The sequence below is a fragment of the Pantherophis guttatus genome, chromosome 17, assembly GCF_059756535.1.
Source record: "Pantherophis guttatus breed Tessera chromosome 17, ASM5975653v1, whole genome shotgun sequence".
NCBI lineage: Eukaryota > Metazoa > Chordata > Lepidosauria > Squamata > Colubridae > Pantherophis > Pantherophis guttatus.
Genome location: NC_142079.1, coordinates 3,632,452 through 3,653,993, shown reverse-complemented (window position 1 = coordinate 3,653,993; position 21,542 = coordinate 3,632,452). Strand labels below are relative to the sequence as shown.

The 21,542-nt window shown below is 41.5% G+C and overlaps 1 protein-coding gene across 21 annotated transcripts in view; it reads right to left on the bottom strand.

Moving 5' to 3' along the window:
* The window catches only part of MTMR3 (myotubularin related protein 3), a 64,488-nt gene that overhangs the window by 27,142 nt on the left and 15,804 nt on the right, over positions 1–21,542 (bottom strand). For 18 of the 21 annotated variants that reach the window (XM_034426125.3, XM_087880475.1, XM_087880479.1 and 15 more), the window contains 4 exons: positions 5,791–5,860; positions 3,601–3,677; positions 2,400–2,489; positions 1,335–1,451 (listed from right to left, as the gene is read on the bottom strand). In XM_034426125.3, the coding sequence (XP_034282016.3) occupies positions 1,335–1,451; positions 2,400–2,489; positions 3,601–3,669 (276 nt within the window). In that variant the 5' untranslated portion in view covers positions 3,670–3,677; positions 5,791–5,860. Of the gene's footprint in view, positions 1–1,334; positions 1,452–2,399; positions 2,490–3,517; positions 3,678–5,790; positions 5,861–21,542 lie in introns of all 21 variants that reach the window. The other 3 variants (XM_087880481.1, XM_087880482.1, XM_087880483.1) reach the window with 1 other exon arrangement.

The window sequence follows — 21,542 nt, the reverse complement described above, 5'->3', positions numbered from 1 at the left end:
AGAGAACCGGTTGCTAAAATTTCTGAATCCCACCCCTGGTTATTGTTGTAGATATAAGTAGGAGGTGGAAGAAGTATGAGATATTTTCTCCGTCTTATTTATAAAAAATAATAAAAAACAGGATTTAAAAAATCTAAAATAAAAATCTAAAATGAATGAATGCAATTATTTTGTTTCAGCAGATCAAAGGCTCCAAGCATGGCAGCTGAGGCTACCAAAAATCCCTACAAAGCTCTGTCTGGCATCTGCCAGGATCTCGGCCCTGCTTGAAACGTCCCCCCCACTTTTTTTAAAAAAAGAAAGTCTAATTTGAAACAGGTTAATAAAATGGCTGTCAGACCTGCTACAAAGAACCAATCTCCAACATCTGTTTTATTCCCTAAAAGGCTTCAGAGTCTCACATCCACAGAATATGCATTCTGAAAAAATAAAATAAGGATATTGATGCTGTTTAGGACATTCTCTGGGAACAGGCCAAGCAGCACAAAAATGACACATCAGCTGGGGGTGCTGCAGGTGAGGAGGGAAGAGGAGGGCTCTAAGTAGGATCCTGACTGGCTCAAGGTGGACTCAGCCTCCCGTCCTTCCCAGGTGGGTAAAATGAGGACCCAGATTATTGGGGGACAAGAGGCTGACTCTGTAAACCGCTTAGAGAGGGCCGGAAAGCACTGTGAAGCGGCATATACGTCTAAGGGCTATTGCTATAAAGGAAGATAGATTCTCCATGTTTTGTACCCTTCCTGAGATTTTTCAGCATTGCACGGCAGAACTTCACAGCCTGCTTACAATATTCCAACGGCTCTAATAACAAAGTTGGAGAATTGGTATGCGTCAAGGCCTGGGCCGAGTTACCAATCAGGATAAATTCTAATTCCACTATATTTCTTCTCCCTGTCATTGCTTTGAGATGACTCAGAGCTTCGTGATGGGAGAGGAAGAAGAACAAACTCTTGCGGCTGCGCAGCTGCAAGGATGAGAGGTGTTCTAACTTGCCAGCTGATGAGGAAACTCGCAAGTTCTCGCAGCAGAATATGCAGGAGGATTAAAATAATAAAGTACGGCAATGATGCTCTCCTTGCTGTCAATCACCTGTTTTGAACAAGAACCCGTGAGATCGCTTTAAAATTCCACACGCCTCTCTGCACTGGCACCCACAACCAGGCGGCACGAGAGTTGACGGGCAAGGAATTGAAATGCCACCAATGAGCGATGTCACCCAAAATATTACACCACGCTGGCTTTTCAGATATTTTCGGTTTCGAACTGAAGTCCCACCGGTGCAGCTCCTGCTTCCCTCACCACTAAATTTCCACTTCAGAAAAGAGACAACTTACGTTCACCACGGATTCCTTAAATTTGATGTGAAGCCTGTAGTTGGACAGGGCAATGACGGCATCGTCCGCTCGGCCGACATACTCCGTGCTCTCCCCGTGAAGTTCGAGAAATGGGACCTGCAGAGACAGCAGAAAGATTCATTTCCTTTACAGGTGGCATCTACTTCAGAAATGCACACCCCTTGAAAGAACACACGATTGGCGAAGGAAGACCAATATACGTTTCCCAGGATAATGATGCAAGATCAAATTTGGGTCGGTCGCCGGGACGAGAGATTTACTCTTTCAAGGTTTCGGACTCATGCTGGAGGCTTCAGCTTCAGGGAATTTCTCTCTACTGGAATAGGTGATTTGGGCTGTTCTGGGAGTTGTGTTTATGTGGTGCCTTCCTATTGGCCGATTGGTGAGTTGAGGGCTGGCGATCGGCTGTCGTTTCCTTGTGCCGCCAAGCCCTCGGCTCCAAAGTATCTGATAACCTATTGGTAATTCAGCCCCCCCCCCGCCCGTTAACTGACAAAGGAACCGTTTCCCAGGCTTCAATCATTTCCCTGGCTGTTTTTGTACCTGCTCAGCCAACAATCTTAGTAAGGTGCAAAATTGAAAGTGTGTCCTTGTTCATGGCAATGGGAGGCTACCAATGAGTTTGGGTCTCCTCGTCTGACCGCTCGCTTGTATTCTCGCAAGCTCGGAAGACAAAACCTTTGGTCTCGGTGCCCCACCCAGATTGGATCCTGCAACATTATCCTGGGACACGTATCTTCGCCTTCATTCGTGACGTTCAGTGACCTGATGGTGGAAGGGCCTGACCGTCGGATCTTTGAATCCCGGTTGTAAGTCCTCTGTTTTTCAGGCGTAGCCTTGAATGTCGCTAAGGAACCAGTGCTAAGTCAAGGATTGTCTATACCTAGAATTTTTGCAACCAAACTCACCGCTTCAATCCAAAACATTTATCTTCTAGGTTGAAAGCAAACCAAGCACCTCAAAAGTTCTGCTGTCTGATCTAGACCTCAATCCCACACAGCCCCTGGATCCCACTGCAAGATCAAAGGAGAATCAAGTGAAGACCTGGAGATTTTCATCCTCCCGGATCAGCTGCTTCCTGGGGAAGATCTGATTAGCTTGGATGCATTCAAGGCTGTGATGAGTCTCTTCATCCTGAGAAGGATTTAATTTTATAAGTCAAGCCGACGATTCTGTTCATGTCAATACACTCGTACATGCTAGTCACATTTTTTTCTCCTAACTGAATGATCACGAAGAGTCATTCTTAGTCACCACATTCTGAAACTCTCTTCCTCTAACAAACCTTTTAGTGCATAGAACATATTATTATTAACCTTAACATATTAACCTTAACATATATTAAGGTTAGAAGGAACTTTGGAGGTCTTCTAGTCCAATCTTCTGCTCAAGCAGGAGACTCTATACCATTCTGGACAAATGGTTGTCCAACCTCTTCCTAAAAACCTCCAGGGATGGAGAGAGGCTGGCTGGGGAATTCTGGGAAGTCTTAAAGTTGCCTAGGTTGGACACCCCTGCTCTAAAATCTTCTACACTCATTCACAGTTAAGCCTTAGCATGAGATACCCAACTAGTGGTGGTTTCCTCAACAAGCAATGGTTAAACCACAAACTTAGTGTAATATGTGAACCCAGTCAAGTCCACTGTTTTAGCTGCACTAATGATGTAATTTATTTTTCTACCAGAAATTCTGGAAGCATCTCTCGTTGTACTGAACACCTGTTGTTGCTTTTCTCTGTCCATTGGAAACAAGGGTTCGGAAGCACACAGAACTGTCTTTCTGTCTGTCCAGGTAAAACAAAAAAAGAGGGGAAGCAGCTTCATTTGGATGAGGCTTCCAGGGATAGCAATGATTTAACTTAAATCCTCAACTCGCTTCTTTCATTAGAACCTGAATTTCTATATGATGTCCTCAACAGAACTGAGTGAAGCGAACTGATTTTTGCTAGTATCAAAACGGTCTTCTGAAGGAGTTATAACCCTTTAGCATAGTTTCTCCACCGTAGCAATTTGAAACTGGGTAGATTTCAACTCCCAGAATTCCCCAGCCAGCAAAACCGGCTGGGGAATCCTGGGAGTTGAAATCCACCCAGCTTCAAGTTTACCAAGGTTGAGAAATAGTGGTTTATCACAATCAAACTTTGTAAGAGTGCTGTAAACACCTAAGGGTTGCCATCTTTAGCATTCCTTTCTTTTCTTCAGCTCTCTTTTCTTTTGCTCAAGCTTGAAGGATCTGGGCACGTACCATGACAGAGCCTAGCTGCAAGGCAAGGTCCTCACCCTTGCTTTCCAGTTCTGCAGCGCTATATATCATGGAAAGATCTGGAAGACAAAAATTAGAAAGTGGATGCGAGAGCAGTGCATTTATTAATTGCAAATAAATATTACAATATCGGAAATATTAGAGTCACCCCACAGACCAAAAGGATGTATGTAGAATTCTACATGATAAAATTTAGGAAGAGGCATTACTAATTGCATTATGTTTTGCTTAAAATATTCACAGACTACATTTCAACTCAAAAGTGGCTATGTATAACAAAAGGCGTAAAACATTCTTAAAATTAACCTATAATCTAAATAAAAATGTCAAAATTCTAAAAGACACTAGGGTTCAAATTTGAATCTGACTCAATGAACCTGTTCTGAAAAAAATGACTTGCATAATACCTTTAATCATGATAATATAATCAACCACAAATCTGACTTGTTTCTCAACTGTTTCCTCTGCTACAAATTAATTCCTTTTTAAACCTTTCTGGTGTTCAAATGCCATGCAATTTAGGAGTCTGCTGTTCAAAGACTAAAACTAAAAAGAAAATGCATTTCATTTGCTGGGCACACCTAAAACAGCTCCTTGCATTCTGGGTAATTCATTTCCTAATTAAATCCAGCTACCGTAATGTTCAATTGAATTTTAATGTTGCTGATACTTCAATTCTAAGGTGGGTGTAGAGATCCAGTGATGTCTAGTACTGCTGAATCTTAACTACAAGTCAGCAAAGCCACAACTGGGAATCATGGATACTGTTGTTCAATATGGCATCGGAAAGCAAAGTCAACCCTAAGCCAATCATTTTACAGGTTGGTCATCATTTATATATTTCAAGCTTAAGAAATGTTCTTAAGATTCCAGTAAACGGATTAGTTCCAGTAACATTCCTTTTTTTTTTTTTTTTTTGAGGTTTCTGGTCTGATTTCCTGAAGATGGTAAACTGTAAGGTAGCTTGTTGGATTTTGGGTTAGTGCCCCATGTGGATCCGCCACAGCCATTTGCAAATCACGTTTTTGTAGGTCATGTTAACTTATCCAACTGTAGGTTATTAAACAAAACATGGCTTTGTATGATACGCGAACCACTTTTTGAGAAGCTGAGCATTCAGTGAATAAGTCCTAGAGAAGATATTCTGATATCGATAGAGTCCCAAATGCAAGGAAAATAGGGTTTTAAAAACCAGGGAAGGTCAAGTATCTATTACAGCCATTTCTGCTATGGTTCTGGCTAGGACAAGGGAAAGAATGACAGAAGTGCAAAGCCAATCTTCCCCCAGTGACATTCTAAGTTGCATCACAAATACAATGACCACAACTATCAGCATCTTGGACTGTCCTGGCTAACTAGGCATGAAAGCCAGCTGGGCGACTTTGGGCCAATCACCAGGAGACTGTGAGTTCTAGTCTTGCCTTAGACATGAGGGCCATTCCCTCCCTCCCTCCCTCCCAGCCCAGCTCGCCTCACAGGGTTGTTCTTGTGGGGAAAACAGGAGGAGGGAGGAGTATAAAAATAATAAAGGCAGGATAAAAAATTCAAGACAAGGGAGAACTTCAGGTGGGTGCTGACTAAGAGGCAGGATGGAAGGAGAGAGAGAGAGAGAGAGATTGATATGCATAGTCTATATGGATCTTTCCTAATTAAGGACTTAATGAAATGAAGGCTGCACACAAAACTGGTTTGGTTAAAGAGCAAAAGAAAAAACTGGTCCAGATTGTGGCTTTCCTGATCACACAATTTGTGGATAAGTAAGTGCTGGGAGAAAAGGAGGATGTATGAAATCTACATATAGCAGCAAACAAAATATGATGGCCATGACGCAGCCTTCCATCCTTCCGACATCTGTAAAATTTGTAAGGCACCGTGAAGCGGTATAGAAGTCGAAGTGCTATTGCTATCTACCATCAAATCATTCGGCACAAATATTTAAAAGGTTAAAGAAAATAATTATAAAAAAAAGTATTGTGCCCTCTCAAGCACACTTCCGCTATAGTCTACAGGCAGAATCAAACAATTAAAAATAAATAAATACCTAGAAAGTTAAACAAGATAAGCGACTGGCTACAAAATGATGCAAAATAATTAGATTTAAAAAAAAAAAAAAAAACCCCGCAATTCTGGAAAAAGATAACTCTGCTGGGCATTAAGGATCTCTAAACTTACCGATTAACAATAAACCCCTTTGATAAATTTCAGGTGCGATTCACGATTGTCAGGTATTTCACAGTGAAAGCTGAAAGGACAAAAGAGTATTCTGTAATTAAACTGCAAAATGATTGCTTGTGAATAAGTTTCATCCTAAAACAACATTTAAGCAGCAAAATGAAAGGACTACTTCTAACTTATTCTCCTAATCTTGGTCAATAATACAGGTAATCCTCATCTTACAACCATTAACTGCGGTTCCAAGTTACAACGGCACTGAAAAGAAGTGACTTATGACCAGTTCTTGCACTTATGACTGTTGCGGCAGCCCCGTAGTGACGGCATTCGAAGTTCAGGTTCTTGGCATTGGCATGTATTTACAACGGATGCAGCATCCCAGGGTCGTGGGAATTCTCATTTGCAACCATCCTTGGGCGCTTCTGACAAGCGGTTAATGAGGGGGAAGCCAGGGCTGGTATCTAAATCAAACCAGGATCTCCTGGTTTGTTGCTCCCCAACAAGCTAAGATCTCTGGGTCAGACAATGCCCTGAGACCCTCATTTCTTGACTGAAATGTTCTTGCTATGTGCCAAGCGGTTACAAATGAGCCAAGTCCAAGAAATGTTAAGTTGGCAAACTTTCAAATATTAGCTCTGAATCCAGTGATCTCAGATAATGCAGAAACCAATCCAGAACAATTAAAGCGTTCAACTCAAAATTAAACATCCTAAAAACGTGAGGGTTTTTTCCTTCCTTTTTTTTTTGCTAAAAACAAGAAAGGGAGACCAGACACGGTCTAGGACAGAGACAAGGTCAGGAGGCAATGCTTACATTCCCGTCAAATCTTTCCTGGGAGCCTGCCAATACGTTTTCTGGCTTTTACAAGTCAACCCTAACCTACATCTCTCCCTTACAAAATCCAATTTCCTCCTCCCCCGGAAAAATGAGGATAAGCAAAAAATGAAAATAAAAACAGATAAAAGCTTCACATGGACAGGAAATGAAGGGATGGTTGCCCGACTCTGTTACGTTTAAATGACAGATTATCGCACTTGATTATTACGAGTGAATATAATAAGGATTGTGGAAGACTTTCATTTACAGAGGCATCAAATGGAAATAAGAGATGTAAAGCTATCCGTCCTAATGTCTGCTCAATGAAACGACAGGCTGGATAGTCAAATTATCTTTCCAGATCTGGTCCTTTTTATGGCGTTTCTTCTCTGCCTACCCTTCCTTTCCAGATTTGGAAACCAGCCTTTGCAGATATGATCTGCTTACAGATAACAAACAGGGATTCCAGCTTCCCTTTTAAAAATGCCAGCTCCAGGCCGGCCGATCTGGCCAAAAGCCGCCCGGCACGCTGGCTTTACTTCTGAGTAAACAAACCCGGAGTAGCAGATCAAGCCGGCCTCAACCTCTTAGGCTGTATCTCAAGCAAACAGAAGCATGTGATAACGCAAGTTAAAACATGTGCCCTCCTGCTCTGATTCTGATAAGGGTTTTTTTTTTTGGCCTATTAATAAACATCCGGGACACAGGCATTCAAATTTATGTCTCAGTTCTTGAGGAACAGAAATGCAGAAATCATAAAAATGAGAAGGGGCTAGCCTGAACTAGTGTGCATGTATACATATATACCGTGTTTTCCCCAAAATAAGACCCTGTCTTATATTTTTTTTTGAACCCCGAAATAAGCGTTTGGCCTTATTTTCAGGGAGGTCTTATTATTTTCAGGGAAACAGGGTAGTAACAGCAATAGCCCTTAGACTTATATACCGCTTCAGTGTTTTATAGCCCCTCTCTAAGCGGTTTACAGAGTCAGCCTCTTGCCCCCCCAATAATCTGGGTCCCCATTTTACCCACCTCGGAAGGACAGAAGGCTGAGTCAACTTTGAGCCTGGTGGGATTTGAACTGCCCAAATTGCAGGCAGCCGGCAGTCAGCAGAAGTAGCCTGCAGTACTGCACTCTAACCACTGCGCCACCCTGGCTCATATACATGTATACATATAGTGGATTATACATCATACATGCATAATCCACTAAAACCTGGTCTAAAGCAATAAGTTCTCACCAACTTCTCCTTTCCTCTTCCAAATCCTAGTGTATCTTATACAAATAGTCCTCAATTTACGACAGTTCATTTAGTGACCGTTCAAAGTTACACCGCCAGGGATTTATGAGCAATCTACACACTTACAACTGTTGTAGCATCCCCATGGTCATGTGATTTACAGTCGGACGCTTGATCACCGATTCCTGCTTACGACGGTCGCAGTGTCCAGTGGGTCACGTGATCCACTTTCGCGACCGTCTGACCAGCCAAGTCCACGGGGAAGCCAGGCTCACTTCACAACCAGGGTGTGACTAATTTAACAGCCGCAGTGATTCACTTGACAAACGTGGCAAGGAAAGTCGCAAAATGGGGTAAAAACTCACTCCACAAATTTCTCGCTTAGCGACATAAATGTTGGGCTCAAAATTGGGGTCGTAAAGTTGAGGACTACCTGTAAACAAATTTATGTAACCGTTTCAGGGTGAGTTAGCTGATTCATGCTGGCATCTTGAAATGTGCCGCTACTATCAGAATTTAAAGAAATTCCTACAAGTGAAGCGTTGACTTGGTTTCATGGGCCGATTAATATGGTTTTCTGAGCAAAAATACCGGTAATCCTGGACTTAAAAAGCATTAAAACCACAGGAGGACACCGACCTCCCCTAAACTCCGCTGAAGACGTTACCCAGCCAGGTAAGGAAAAATTCGGAAACCAACCCACACGCTCGGAGAATAAACCTTCATTCTCATCCTATACTTGAGCTACAGATATTCGCCGCCATTAAAACCAGTTATTTCATGATCGTTTGACATAACGACAGTGATGACCAAAGTGGCGCCATTTTAAACAATGACAACTGTTGCAGCTGTGCTCCTGGTCACATGATCGAAGTTTGCACGCTTGGCAACTGGCATGTACTTATGACGGTTGCGGTGTTCCCCCTTTTGTGAATTTCTGACAAGCGAAGTCCAATCGGGAAGCTGGATTCACTTAACGACCATGTTACTGACTTAACTGCAGTGATTCGCTTAACGACTGTGGCAAGAAAACCATGAAAAACTCACGTAATGGCTGTCTTGCTTAGCGATGGAAATTTTGGGCTTCATTGTGGTCGTAATTCGAGGACATACTACCTGTATGGAAATGAGTTTCTCTTGTCTTCTTTTGAGATGTTTCTTCCCCACTTCCAATTTTAACTACAATGATGGGATTTCTGGGGAAATCACCCAGCGTACACACACACACACACACACACACAATTCTGGTCCTATTTAGCTTTGTTGAGATCAGTCGAGTCAACTTTGTGTTGCTTCTCAGGGAGAACTTAACCCCATTGTGAAAAACCCGATATTCCTAAAATGCCATCAAACAGAGAGGTACGTAAAGATATTTCAGCAATCTCTTTTCCCATCCATGGCCGTAGCCTTCAGGACCACACAAAGTCCAAAGAACAGATTTCTCAGATTACGATCGAAGTAGCAGACAATGTTTTTGTTTGAAGAACTCTCTAATTTCAAAAATAGAAACTCTGCGATAAAGTCAATAAATCTGATGGAGCTCCAAAAAAAAAAAAAAAAAAAAAAAAGCCATTCGTACTTGAACGAAGAGAAACGCTTTAACTCTAAAAGTTTATCGTTTGTTCCTCAAGGCTGACTTGAGGAACATTTAGCCGCTGTCTCACTTAGCAACCAAAATTTTGGACTCAGAAGTTGAGGATTACCTGTTACCTTTATTCATGTATTTAAAGGGCTTTATGATAGCGTTGCAAACTGCCCAGAGTCACTTAGGTGAGATAGCTGGCATAGAAATTAAATAAACAAACACACAAATACGATAATGCAGGAATTTGGGAATACATGCAAAGCTTCCACTGGTAACTTTTCCTTTTCTTGTCGCACAATATTTAATTATCTTCTTTTTTAAGTGAACCCATATTATCCATATTATTAAAAGCGCTACTGATATGCTTTGCCTGCAAGTGCTCCAAAATGCACACTTGTCACCACACAATTAAGGGCAGCTCCTCTTTTGAGGAAGAAAACACAGGCAAATATTATTGCCCTGGTTTCTATCAACAGGAAAGGGATTCACCCGGTCTCCAGCAATTTCCCAAACGAAAACCTTGAAGAGGTACACCAGCTATTTTCACTCTGCCCTCTGTAATTTCCAGCCTTCAGATCAAACACTGGGCGCAAGTGAGCAGCAATTTAATGGGTTAAGAGGGCTCTTCCCAAAACTGAGGATGGCGTCACTTCTCAAGTTCCATTAGGAAGAAAATACAATGCCTGGTGCTGCACAATAAAGTAAACACCAAGGTAAAATAAGCCTTTCCCTTCTAACCTTGGGTATTTTATAACGCCCTAAAATTATGCCAGGTGGGCTCTTTAGGACAAATGTAGAGCTTTAATCCACCTCAGAAGGATGGGCATGGGAATTTAAAGGGCCATACTCTGATCTGAGTAAGTTTAACCTGGGTAAAGTTAAAAGTAAAATCTCTGAGTTGAATTCATTATCCTAGGGGCCAAATGGTCATGCTATCTATTTCATTCATTCATTCATTGCCTCCCATCTCCCCTGGAGGCGATTCTCGGTGGCTTACAATCAATAAAACTGTTTTTTTTTCTTTTAAATTGTTCCAACTTCTACCCTCAAAAAGACGCTACAGGGCACTGCACACCAGAACAAGTAGACACAAGGACAGTTTTTCCCCGAATGCCATCACTCTGCTTAACAACTAATTCCCACAACACTGTCAAATAATTTACTAAGAATGTATTACTCTTCTTCTTCTCTTCCTTACTAGTATCTCTCTCTTCCCACTTATGACTATAACCATGTCACTTGTATCTTTCAATTTATATTGTTTTATTTGTTTCCTAGTACGATTTGATAGCTTATTAGTAACCTTGACTATCACTAAGTGTTGTATCTTTTTATTCTCGATGAATGTATTTTATTCTCCTTATGTACACTGAAAGCATAGGCATCAAAGACAAATTCCTTCTGTGTCCAATCACACTTGGCCAATAAAGAATTCTTTCTATTCTATTTAACCCCTTTATTCTAGGTGGAGTCTGGCCAGCTAAATGGAAACCAATACACGACATTAGAACAATAAATAACAAGAAATTTGGGGTTAAAATTCATCAAATGAGGACCCAGTTTGTGGGGGCAATAAGCTGACTTTGTATAAATATACAAAAGGATGAAGGCTATTGCTTAACCTCATTGTAAGCCGCCCTGAGTCTCCGGAGAAGGACGGCATATAAATCAAATAAAAATAAAATAAAATAAAATAAAAAAATCAAGAGGGGGAAGAAGGGAGCAAGATGAATGGGGCAAGTGGTGGGGGGAGAGATGGAATGTTTCCTTGGTTCATGAACCCCCTCCAGAATAACACATCCTGTTACGTCTTTTTGGGAAGGCCAAAAAGGGTGGGGGCGGATCTCAAAGGAGGGGGTGTCACCACCAGAGGGCAGGAGCCAGAAAAAAGCTCTTTCCCTGGAGCCCGCCAGCTGGAATTCACTGACCGACAGGGTCCTATGAAACTTTCTTGGAAACAATACGGAAGCATCTTGCCGACATCTTTCCCTAATCCAATCTGTGATCCTAAACGTCAACAGAGATTTTTCTACTGAGTATATACCACACTTATATATCGCCAAGCTCAAAACTAGTCCATGGGGTTGACAACAGAGAAGAAAAGACAAGCTCACCAGAAAACATCAGAAAAAAATAAATAACATCTCCATTGAGAATACACACACACACACACACACACACACACACACACACACACACATATATATATATATATATCTTGGATCTTGAGCAATCGATGGACACAGGTGGGTCTCTGATAGCTTGAGACAGGCCTAACTGAACCAGGAAATGCGATATTGAGATATCAAGAAAAGACACAGCATTCAGCAAAAAAAAAAAACGGATGAAACTGTCCAAAATCCTTACATAAGTCCATGGGCCTGTATTTGATGTAATGTGATTCAGTGGCATGTGCGTGCCACTGAATCAATCCGCGGTAATTATTCAAACCAGACTCAGCAGTCATTTCAGAAAAATGTGGAAGGACAGCTTGAAAATTAAGAGTCAGAAATTTAATTAACAAAACAAACAAAAGGCATTCATTCATTTGATCGACGGGTGAGGGTTTCTTTTCCCCCTGAGTTCAGCCAGAGTTTCGGAGCAAGAAACGGTATTTCAAATGTATTTCTTGATGAAGGTGTCGATCTGCAGGATCGATATGAAAAGGACAGACATCTTATCTATTGAACTTCTCACCAGCTGCAAGAGAAACCATCGATTTCAATTCTCTGCCTTTCTAGTTTTACAGGATAGCTTGCTTTTCTTCTCTGCAAATAGGGGGCGAAATGACGGTATGGAGAAGTGGCTGGACTGTACATTTCTAACGTTTTGGGTGGTACCGCATTTCCCCTCCTCCTCAACTTATTCCCCCTCGCCTCCTCAACTTATTTTGGTTGCGCGGCAAGCAACCAGAAGAAATGGCACTTTTTTCAGTGCCGTTGTAACTTTGAATGGTCACTAAATGAACTGTTGTAAGTCGAGGACTACCTGTCTCAGATTTCTTAAGTCATAAAACAAGGAGCCGGGAAGCAACACGAGGAGGCAGCCCAGAACGTTCAAATGCGAGACAGAAAAAAATCCAAGTCGAAGCAAAAGTTGAATTACTCTGCACTACTGGGCGTTTCAGGCAGAATGCACAAACCCAATCCTACAGGAATGCACATTGTGAGAATTTTTTTTTTTTTTTAAATGTTTACTTAGCAAAAAATTAAATACGAAGAGCGGCAGGAGCAAAATTCTTTTCCATCTGAGAAGTGCATTATCTTCCTGTGAGAGCTTGTCTCATAAAGTAGAAAGGTTCACTGCTTATAGACAAAAGAACCTAATTTGATCACGCTAAATACCCAGCCACAATTTCATGTTCCCCCGTTCACAGCAAATTCTTGTCACTGGGATTGTTGAACAGTGAAGACGGAAGCAGAATATCTGGATTTTCCCCCGTGTGTGCTCTTTTAAGTAGAAGATGGCATGCAATGGACTTTATTCCAGAACAACTGGACACAAGAACAGTTTTTTTCCCGAACGCCATCACTCTGCTAAACAAATAATTCCCTCAACACAGTCAAACTATTTACTAAGTCTGCATTACTATTAATCTTCTCATCGTTCCCACCACCCATCTCCTTCCACTTATGACTGTATGACTGTAACTTTGTTGCTTGTATCCTTACAATTTATATTGACTGTTTCCTAATATGATTTGATTGCTTATTTGTACCCTATGACTATCATTAAGTGTTGTACCTTATGATTCTTGATGAACGTATTTTTTCTTTTATGTATACTGACAGCATATGCACCAAAGACAAATTCCTTGTGTGTCCAATCACACTTGGCCAATAAAAGAATTCTATTCTATTCCATTCCATTCCATTCCATTCCATTCCATTATTCCATTCCATTCCACTCTATTCTATTCCTAATTCTAATTAATTCTATTTCTATTTCTATTATTTCTATTCCTATTCCTATTCCTATTCCTATTCCTATTCCATTCCATTCTCAGACCAAAGATAATAGTGGACATCATCTCTACTCCAAACAATTCAAGTTAAATTTTATGCATTTGGGTAAATAATCATAGTTCAAAAGGATGCCGTAAGCCAGTCACGCACTAGAAGTGGTCTAGTTATAGTCTAATACGTTGTATTTCATAGGAAATTATAATTAGTGTTCTACAAAAACAACAACTTTTTAAAAGCTGAACTGGCAGCTTCCTGCTTAATTTTGCACCTTGTCAGTCTATAAAGAAATATAGTAGTTGACTCATCCATAGCCACCTCTATTAGCAGATCCTGGAATCCAATGACGGATAGAACTCCCTACCAAAAGCATACTGTTTGCAAAGGTTTGCTTTTTATTATATGACATTAATTTTCTACCAGTTGCAAACTGATGTCAGCACTGATTTATTACCATCCTAATAGCTAGAGAACATCCTCTACTATGGAAGAATCACATTAAAACCAGACAATCTTGTTATTAATAAGTCTTACCTTCCAACATTCATCCTGCTATACAATCAAGAAGCTCTTGCCAATATTTTGACTCTTACCAACCCACCCACCCCCCCGAAAAGAACATCATGTACAGGTAGTTCTCCACTTACGACCGTCTGAAGTTACAGCACTGAAAAAAAGTGACTTGTGACCGTTTTCCACACTTTACGACTGTCGCTGCTCTCCCAGTGGTCACCTGATCAAAATTCAGACGCTTTGGCCACTGACTCATATTTTTGACGGTCCAGACGATCAATTTTGCGGCCTTCTGACATGCCAAGTCAATGGGGAAAGCCAGATTCACTTAACAACTGTGTCATTAACCTAACAACTGCAGTGATTCACTTAGCAACGGTGGTCAGAAAGGTGGTAAAATTGGGGGCAAAATTCACTTAACAACGGTTTTTGCTTTGCAACGGAAATGTTGGGCTCAACTTGTGGTCGTAAGTCGAGGACGACCTGTGCTGACGTCTCGTCCTGTGGAACTTAGATTCCCAACTACAATGTTGATTAAAGGGGCAGAATAAGAGGAGAAATATGCTACCAATAGGAAAACAGTACAAGAGATACATCGGGTAAGAAGAATTTATGTTTGAGAAGGGGAAAAATAAATGAAAAGAACTTCCATTTTCTCCAGTGGAAAAACTAAAAACCTGGGAGAGAAACATCGTAAGAAATAAACACAAAACTAGTTTCACACTGTTTTGAAAGGACAGGCAGGAAGTTACGACAAATGAGGTACATACATTAAGATATTTATTTATTTTTTAATACCATTTCTCGAATAAGAAGAGTGAGCAATACTGTATGTCCAAGCAAATATGAGCAAAGGCAAGGAAGAAGGATTTGGGACACCAGGCATTTCCCAAGCATTCAAAGCCCTGGATAATCAAATCCCTAGACACAACTAAACGTTGTTATTTTATTTTTATTTTTTTTTAAAAAGAAAATTGGGGGGAAAGTCTCAAAAACCCACCAATCCCTGGAATAATCTTACGAAAAAGCCTTCTCCAAAGGATTAGCTTTAACAGGGGATGCCATTCCACGGAATTAGAAGAAAGAATGACGGCCTATTCAATTCACAATGTTCGTTGCCTATCAAGGAATTTCTATTAATACGGAGCTTTGCTGACTCAGCTGTTTTGCTCTCTCTGACCCAATGGACATAATTTCACCCAAATAAACCCCACACAATGGCGCACTGTGATAGCCTGATTCACACACTCACGCATCATGGCTGGGTTTAATACCGCGCTGAACGACAAAACCACCCCACAGGCGTTTCAGCCTAGGTAAAAGTGTTAACTGTAATTGCCTTAAAACAAAATACCAGGCCAAATGTAGGTGAAACATCAAAAGCTTAAATCTCAAATTTATCCAGCTTAGGCAGATTGCACTATGTAAGATTGTAGAATGGCATTTAAATACTGTAAGTTAAAAAAAAAGATTTTTTTTTCCCCTCAAGGAAATAACAATGTTTATTAATATTTTGGAAATAACTGTCATCCTGGCACGACGTGCCAACGCTGATAATGGAAAGCTGACAGGTAGCAATTAAGTATGGATTCATATGACAAGGAAAGCCGTAATGAGAATTGATTGGTTTTTGACTCTGTGTTGTTGCGTGCTGCAGGAGCCCAGCGTTGTGGTAGGGGGTATGGATTAATATATAGTGCCCACCAGCCAACTGGCTTGATGCACTAAAGTGGAGGCACGTTACCTAAAAATCCCAGACTTAATCCTTATAATTGATATCGTGTACAGTTAAGGCTGGAGATGTACGCACTTCTATGAAAGTAAGAGAGTTGTTAACAGGTAGTCAAAGGGGACTGAAAAATATTAAAAGGTTGGTTCTCGCTGCTTTCCAAGCTCAGGAAAATGTTGGGAAATAGGGAAGAATTGAAGGCGCTTCAACTGCTGCCTTCCAAGAGCAACAAATGATTCTTGGATTTCTCAACCTTATCAGAAGCGGTTTGCAAAACTTGGTTTTACACAAACATACACACACAAACCACTACCACAGCAATGGTGGGTTTCAAAAATTTTTACGACCGGTTGTGTGGGTGTGGCATGGCTTGGTGGGCGTGGCAGGGGAAGGATACTGTAAAACCTCCATTCCCTCCCCAATCCAGGGGAAGGATACTGCAAAATCCCCATTTCCTCTTGATCAGCTGGGACTCAGGAGGCAGAGAATAGATGGGGGGCGAGGCCAGTCAGAATTTTTACTACCGGTTCTCCGAACTACTCAAAATTTCCGCTACCGGTTCTCCAGAACTGGTCAGAACCTGCTGAAACCCACCTCTGCACCACAGGCTCCAAGATTGGAATGTGAGCATAAATTAGTTAAGGCAAGTTGATCACAGCTTCGACAAAGAGATAGGAACTGCTACTAGCTTTATGAGCAAGACTGGTGTGTGTGTGTGTGTGTGTGTGTGTGTGTGTGTGTGTGTGTGTGTGTGTGTGTGGCACTAACACAGGAACGTGTAGAAATATTTATTCTGACTCAAATGCCCTTCTTTTCCGCTGGTGTTTCCTTTATATTTCCTCAGAGAGCTGTCCTCACGTTCTAAATCACTTTTTAGGAACATCACCGCTTAATAATTATTTTTGGATATAACCTAATAGGCAATTTTTTTTTAAAATTAACTAAGTGTGTCTTCCCAGACCAAAACAAGACACGTTTTTAAAACAAATCACGGCGCTGAACGGAATGAAAATAAATAAGACACTGCAACCCAACTCGCCCCCTGGGAACCATTTGCAGCCGTAGCAAACGTAAAATATGTGACATAACAAGGTAGGAAGGTGGCTTGTACATCAAATGGCATCCCAGGTCCTGAGACGGCCTTAGACCTGGTTGGAAAGGGAGTGAAGACAAACTCCCAAACACTGGACAGCATTTCGGAGAATAAACACGCACAGAAGCCAAGAAAGAAAGAAATAAAGCGTCATTTTCTCCACCAGCAATGTTGGTGTCCGTATTTAGGGTTCTGAAGGAACATCTTCTGGGTTTGTGCAAACACACTGAAAGGGAGTTTGTTCAATTGAAAAAGGCCTCAGAAACCTAACCTGGGGGGGGGGGGGGACCTCAGCATCTCTCTCTCTGAGGGCAGGAAGAAGTCGAGTATGACCTAAGCAGAGGTAATGCCAGAATTCCTGTATTATTCAGACTATAAGATGCACCTAAATTTAGAAGAGGAAAACAACAACAAAAAAAGGTTTTGGCCTCCCTTTTTTCAGGCCTTTTCCAGTCTTTTTTGGGGGCTTTTTCCGGCCCATTTTGGGGGCTTTTTTGGCCCCTTTTCGAGGCTTTTTGGGGCTGTTTTTGAGGCTTTTTTGGCCTGCTTTTGAGGCTTTTTTCAGCCCACTTTTTCTGAAAAAACGGAAGCAAAAAAAGCCTCAAAAATGGCCAGAAAAAGGCCCAAAAGCGGGACATGCAGAGGCCAAAAAATTGCCCTGCGGGTAGGCGGGGCTTCAGCAATATTCAGTCTATAAGACGCACAGACATTTTTGCCCCCTTTTGGGAGACAAATAAAATGCATCTTATAGTCCGAAAAATACGGTATTTCATTTTTTCCCCCCCTTCACTCCCGTGTCAGGAATGCCAAGGAAGATGGCACACATAAGATGGGCAACTAGCAGAACCCCTGATACCTCCATTTTGGCCGATTTACAGCTGCACGTTTCAAACCATGCAGGTAGTCCTCGAGTTAGGACCGCAACTGAGCCATCCCCAAATAACATTTGTTAGGTGAGTTTTGCCCCGTTTTACAACCTTCCGTGTTAAGCGAATCCCTGCAGCTGTCAAGTTAGCAGCACGGTTTGTTAAACGAATCCGGCTTCCCTCTTGACTTTGCTTCTCGGAAGGTTGCAAAAGTTGGATCGCATGAGCTCGGGACACTACGACCGTCAGAAATAGGAGTCAGTTGCCAAGAGGCTGATATTTTGATCATGTGACCGGGGGGTTGTTGCAACGGTCGTTAAGCATGAAAAAAAACATTGGTAAGTTACTTTTTGCCATCGTAACTTTGAACGGTCATTAAATAAATGGCTGTACGTTGAGAACATCTCTACTAAGGAGTTTGGGATCTTTTAAGGAGCACAATAGATAAACTAGGCCTCCCAGAGGCCTTCCCTTCCCATTTTTAAATCTCCCCAGAAAAGGGGAGGGGAAGGAAAATTGGTCTTGTCCTCTCCAATAATGTCACCAGAACTTCCTCTTCCTCTCCAGGATGCTGTTCTTTTCTTGCACCGTCCCTCCTTCAAAGATTGCGGCATTGTAGCACAGCTGACACCCAGAAGCGTTTTCGGAAATATTTACATTCTATCGAGGCTGACATTCCTTAAATATCATTTTAATTTAAAACTGTTTCATTAGCCTACTTCTGTCAGTCATTTGGAGTAATAAGCTTGTCTGTGGCATGTCTGACATGCTAAATAGGCAACGTCAAATCTAAATGGCAGAGTGTCTGGGCTCGCACAACGCAAAAACCCCAGCGTGGACTAAGTTCCCCATTATGCTTTACGGCCTCCCGTTAATCATTAGGCCTGATGGATTTATATACTTTTTGTTCAAGAGCTCAAGGCGACACACACAGTAGTCTCTTCTCCCACTTTCCCCCCTCCTCCCCAAAAAAACCTCCAACAATCTGGTGAAACAGGCTGGGCTGAAAGAGAAAGTCACTCAGTGATATGGCTAAGAAGGAACAGATGTTCCTAGTCCAACATTTTAAGCTTCACATTCATGTTTCTCAACCTTAGGAACATTAAGAAGTGTGGACTTCAATTCCCAGCATGCCGCAGTCAACCATGTCTGGCTGGGGAATTCTGGGAATTGAAGGCCACATAATTTTACCAGCGTTGAGAAACACAGCTCTATACCATAGGATATATAGATGGTTCATACCATGTTAAAGCAATAATTCCTACAAAGCTACCGTTTTCCCGAAAATAAGACCCAACTGGAAAATAAGCCCTAGCATGATTTTTCAGGATGCTCGTAATATAAGCCCTACCCCCCCCAAAATAAGCCCCAATTAAGATTGCCAGCATTAGTACCGTATTTCCCCAAAAATAAGACCTAACCAGAAATAAGCCCTCATGCGTTTTTTGGAGCAAAAATTAATATAAGACCTGGTCTTATTTTCAGGGAAGCATGGTATGATCCACAAACTAACCAAACACCCTTCAGCCTAACTAGTATGTTTTAGAAGCCCAACTGTTTATTTTATTTATTAAATGTTTATGCCACTCATTTCCTCTACAAGGTGACTCTGGGTGACAAAGAACTACATTCTTCCTAGTACAACTTGACATAATAACCAGCAAACTGCAAAGCATTTTTGTCAAATATTTATTTATATATATATATATATATATATATATATATAACAGGGGAACGGCTGTTTTCCGGTTTTTAGACTTTCCCAAAAACAATTCCTACTGCAGAACTGGGAAAAGATCTGTGACCCGAAAAAAAATCACTTGAAGGAAGTCATAAAATAAAGTAAAGGTGCCAACAGTTTAATTCGGAGTGAAACAGGTTCCTGCAAAAATCCAAAACCTAGTAAGATTGTTTTTTCTTTCTTTCTTTTTTTTTTGAATGCTTCGACATGAGCATGACAGATCACATGAGAACCAGCTGGAATAGCTCTTTAACGAGCTGTATAATTTATTTGGGAGAAAAAAAATCAAAGGAGGAAAGCGCCTTACTTCCTCTTACCTCATTACACAGTCCCATAAGCATAATAGCAACCTGCAATTTTGCCCTTGAACAAAAAAGAAAAAAAAGGATCCCTTTTGAATTCGTCTTAGCTCTTTTTCTGCCTCCCTCCCTCCCCCTTTTAACACCTCTGCAGTTATATAATTGCAATGCACAACTCAATATGGCACCAGGAGATATTTTGCTTTCTGCCACATGAAATGACACAGCACTTTGCTAGCCCAAGCTTTCCGTAAACTGAGTAACACTCGGTCCCCTGAAACCCTGCAAAACTTTGAGGTCCATGGTAACTTCGGACCTCCAAACCCCAAAACAGCGTTACTTCTCCTGCTGTTTTTTCCAACTGTTAGCCACGTTTTTTTTTCCAGCCTCTCCCTTCTCAACCAATTAACTTCCCCTTCTCGGATAATTCTGGAACCTCTCCGCTGTTTTCAAACCTCTACAAATTTCCCATTCTGGATTTTTTTAAGGAGTAACCTAAAGAAATAGCAAGTGACAATTAAAATTCAGCAGCCTGCACCGAGAACAGGGATGATCGGGAATCTGAACTGAGTATTTAAGGCATCTGCAAATACTTCCGGTCAGCTGAAAGGAAGCAGCTCGGAAAAGCCTGGAGAATTTCTTATAAGAAAGGGCATTTCCAAGAACTGCCCATTGTTAGCTGAAAGGCCAATTCCAGACGTAGCTCATTTTATTTGGACTTAAGTTGCAAAACTCATCCTGCCTTGCAGGCCCCAAGCAAGGATTTCATTTTAAAGGGACTGTTTTTGAACAATAAAGAGACAATTAGGCGGAGAGGCAAGAGAAGACTACAGCACAGAACGTACGAGGTGGAAGCATCAGAGGTAACCAAAATCGGAAGTATTTCGCCATTAAAAGGCACGATACCACGAAACCCAAACTACCACCCCACTTTTAAGACATTGCTGAAGAACCAATTGAAGGCCAGAATAAATTGAATAAAATATCAGCTGTCTTCTAAACTCAGTCCTCTCTCTCTGCCCGGCATGCTGTTAACTGCACTCCACAACTTCAAAAATCGTCAGCAAAGCATTAAGTCTCCCTCAGGGAATTTCTCCCCCTGAGCCTGCATGGCTGTAGTACAGGTAGTCCTTGACTTACGACCACAATGGAGCCCAACGTTTCCCTTGCTAAGTGAAACGTAAGTTGAGTTTTGTCCCATTTTCTTGCTACAGCTGTCGTTAAGTGAATCTGGCTTTCCCCACTGACTTTGCTTGTTGGAAAGTCGCAAAAGAGGATCACATGAGCCCCAGGACACTTCAACCGTCATAAATAAGAGTCAGTTTACAAGCATCTGAATTTTTGATCATGTGACCATGGGGATGTTGCAATGATCATTATCTGTGAAAAACGGGCATAATTCGTAAGTCACAACGGCCTTGAAAAAAAGTGACTAATGGCCGTTTTTTCACACTTCTGACCGTCGCAGCATCCCTGTGGTCACGTGATCAAAATCCAGAGGCTTGCAAACTGACTTGTCTTTATGACCGTCACAGAGTCCTGTGATCCCCTTTTGTGACCACCTGGCAAAGCAAAGTCAACGGGCAAGCCAGATTCACTTAACAACCGCGTGACTAATTTAACAGCCGCAGTCATTCCCTTAACAAATGTGGCAAGGACAATCGTAAAATGGAGCAAAACTCAACAAACGCAACATACATTCTGGGCTCAATTGTTGTCATAATTCGAGGACTACCTGTCATTATCACAGTATTTAATAGCCAATGTGCTGATACTGGTCATTTGTGGTCAGTAAGACTTTAGGACAGAGGCCTTCAAACTTGGCAGCTTTAAGACGTGTGGACTTCAACTCCCAGAATTCTCCAGCCAGCAAAGGTAGCTGGAGAATTTTGAGACTTGAAGTCTCC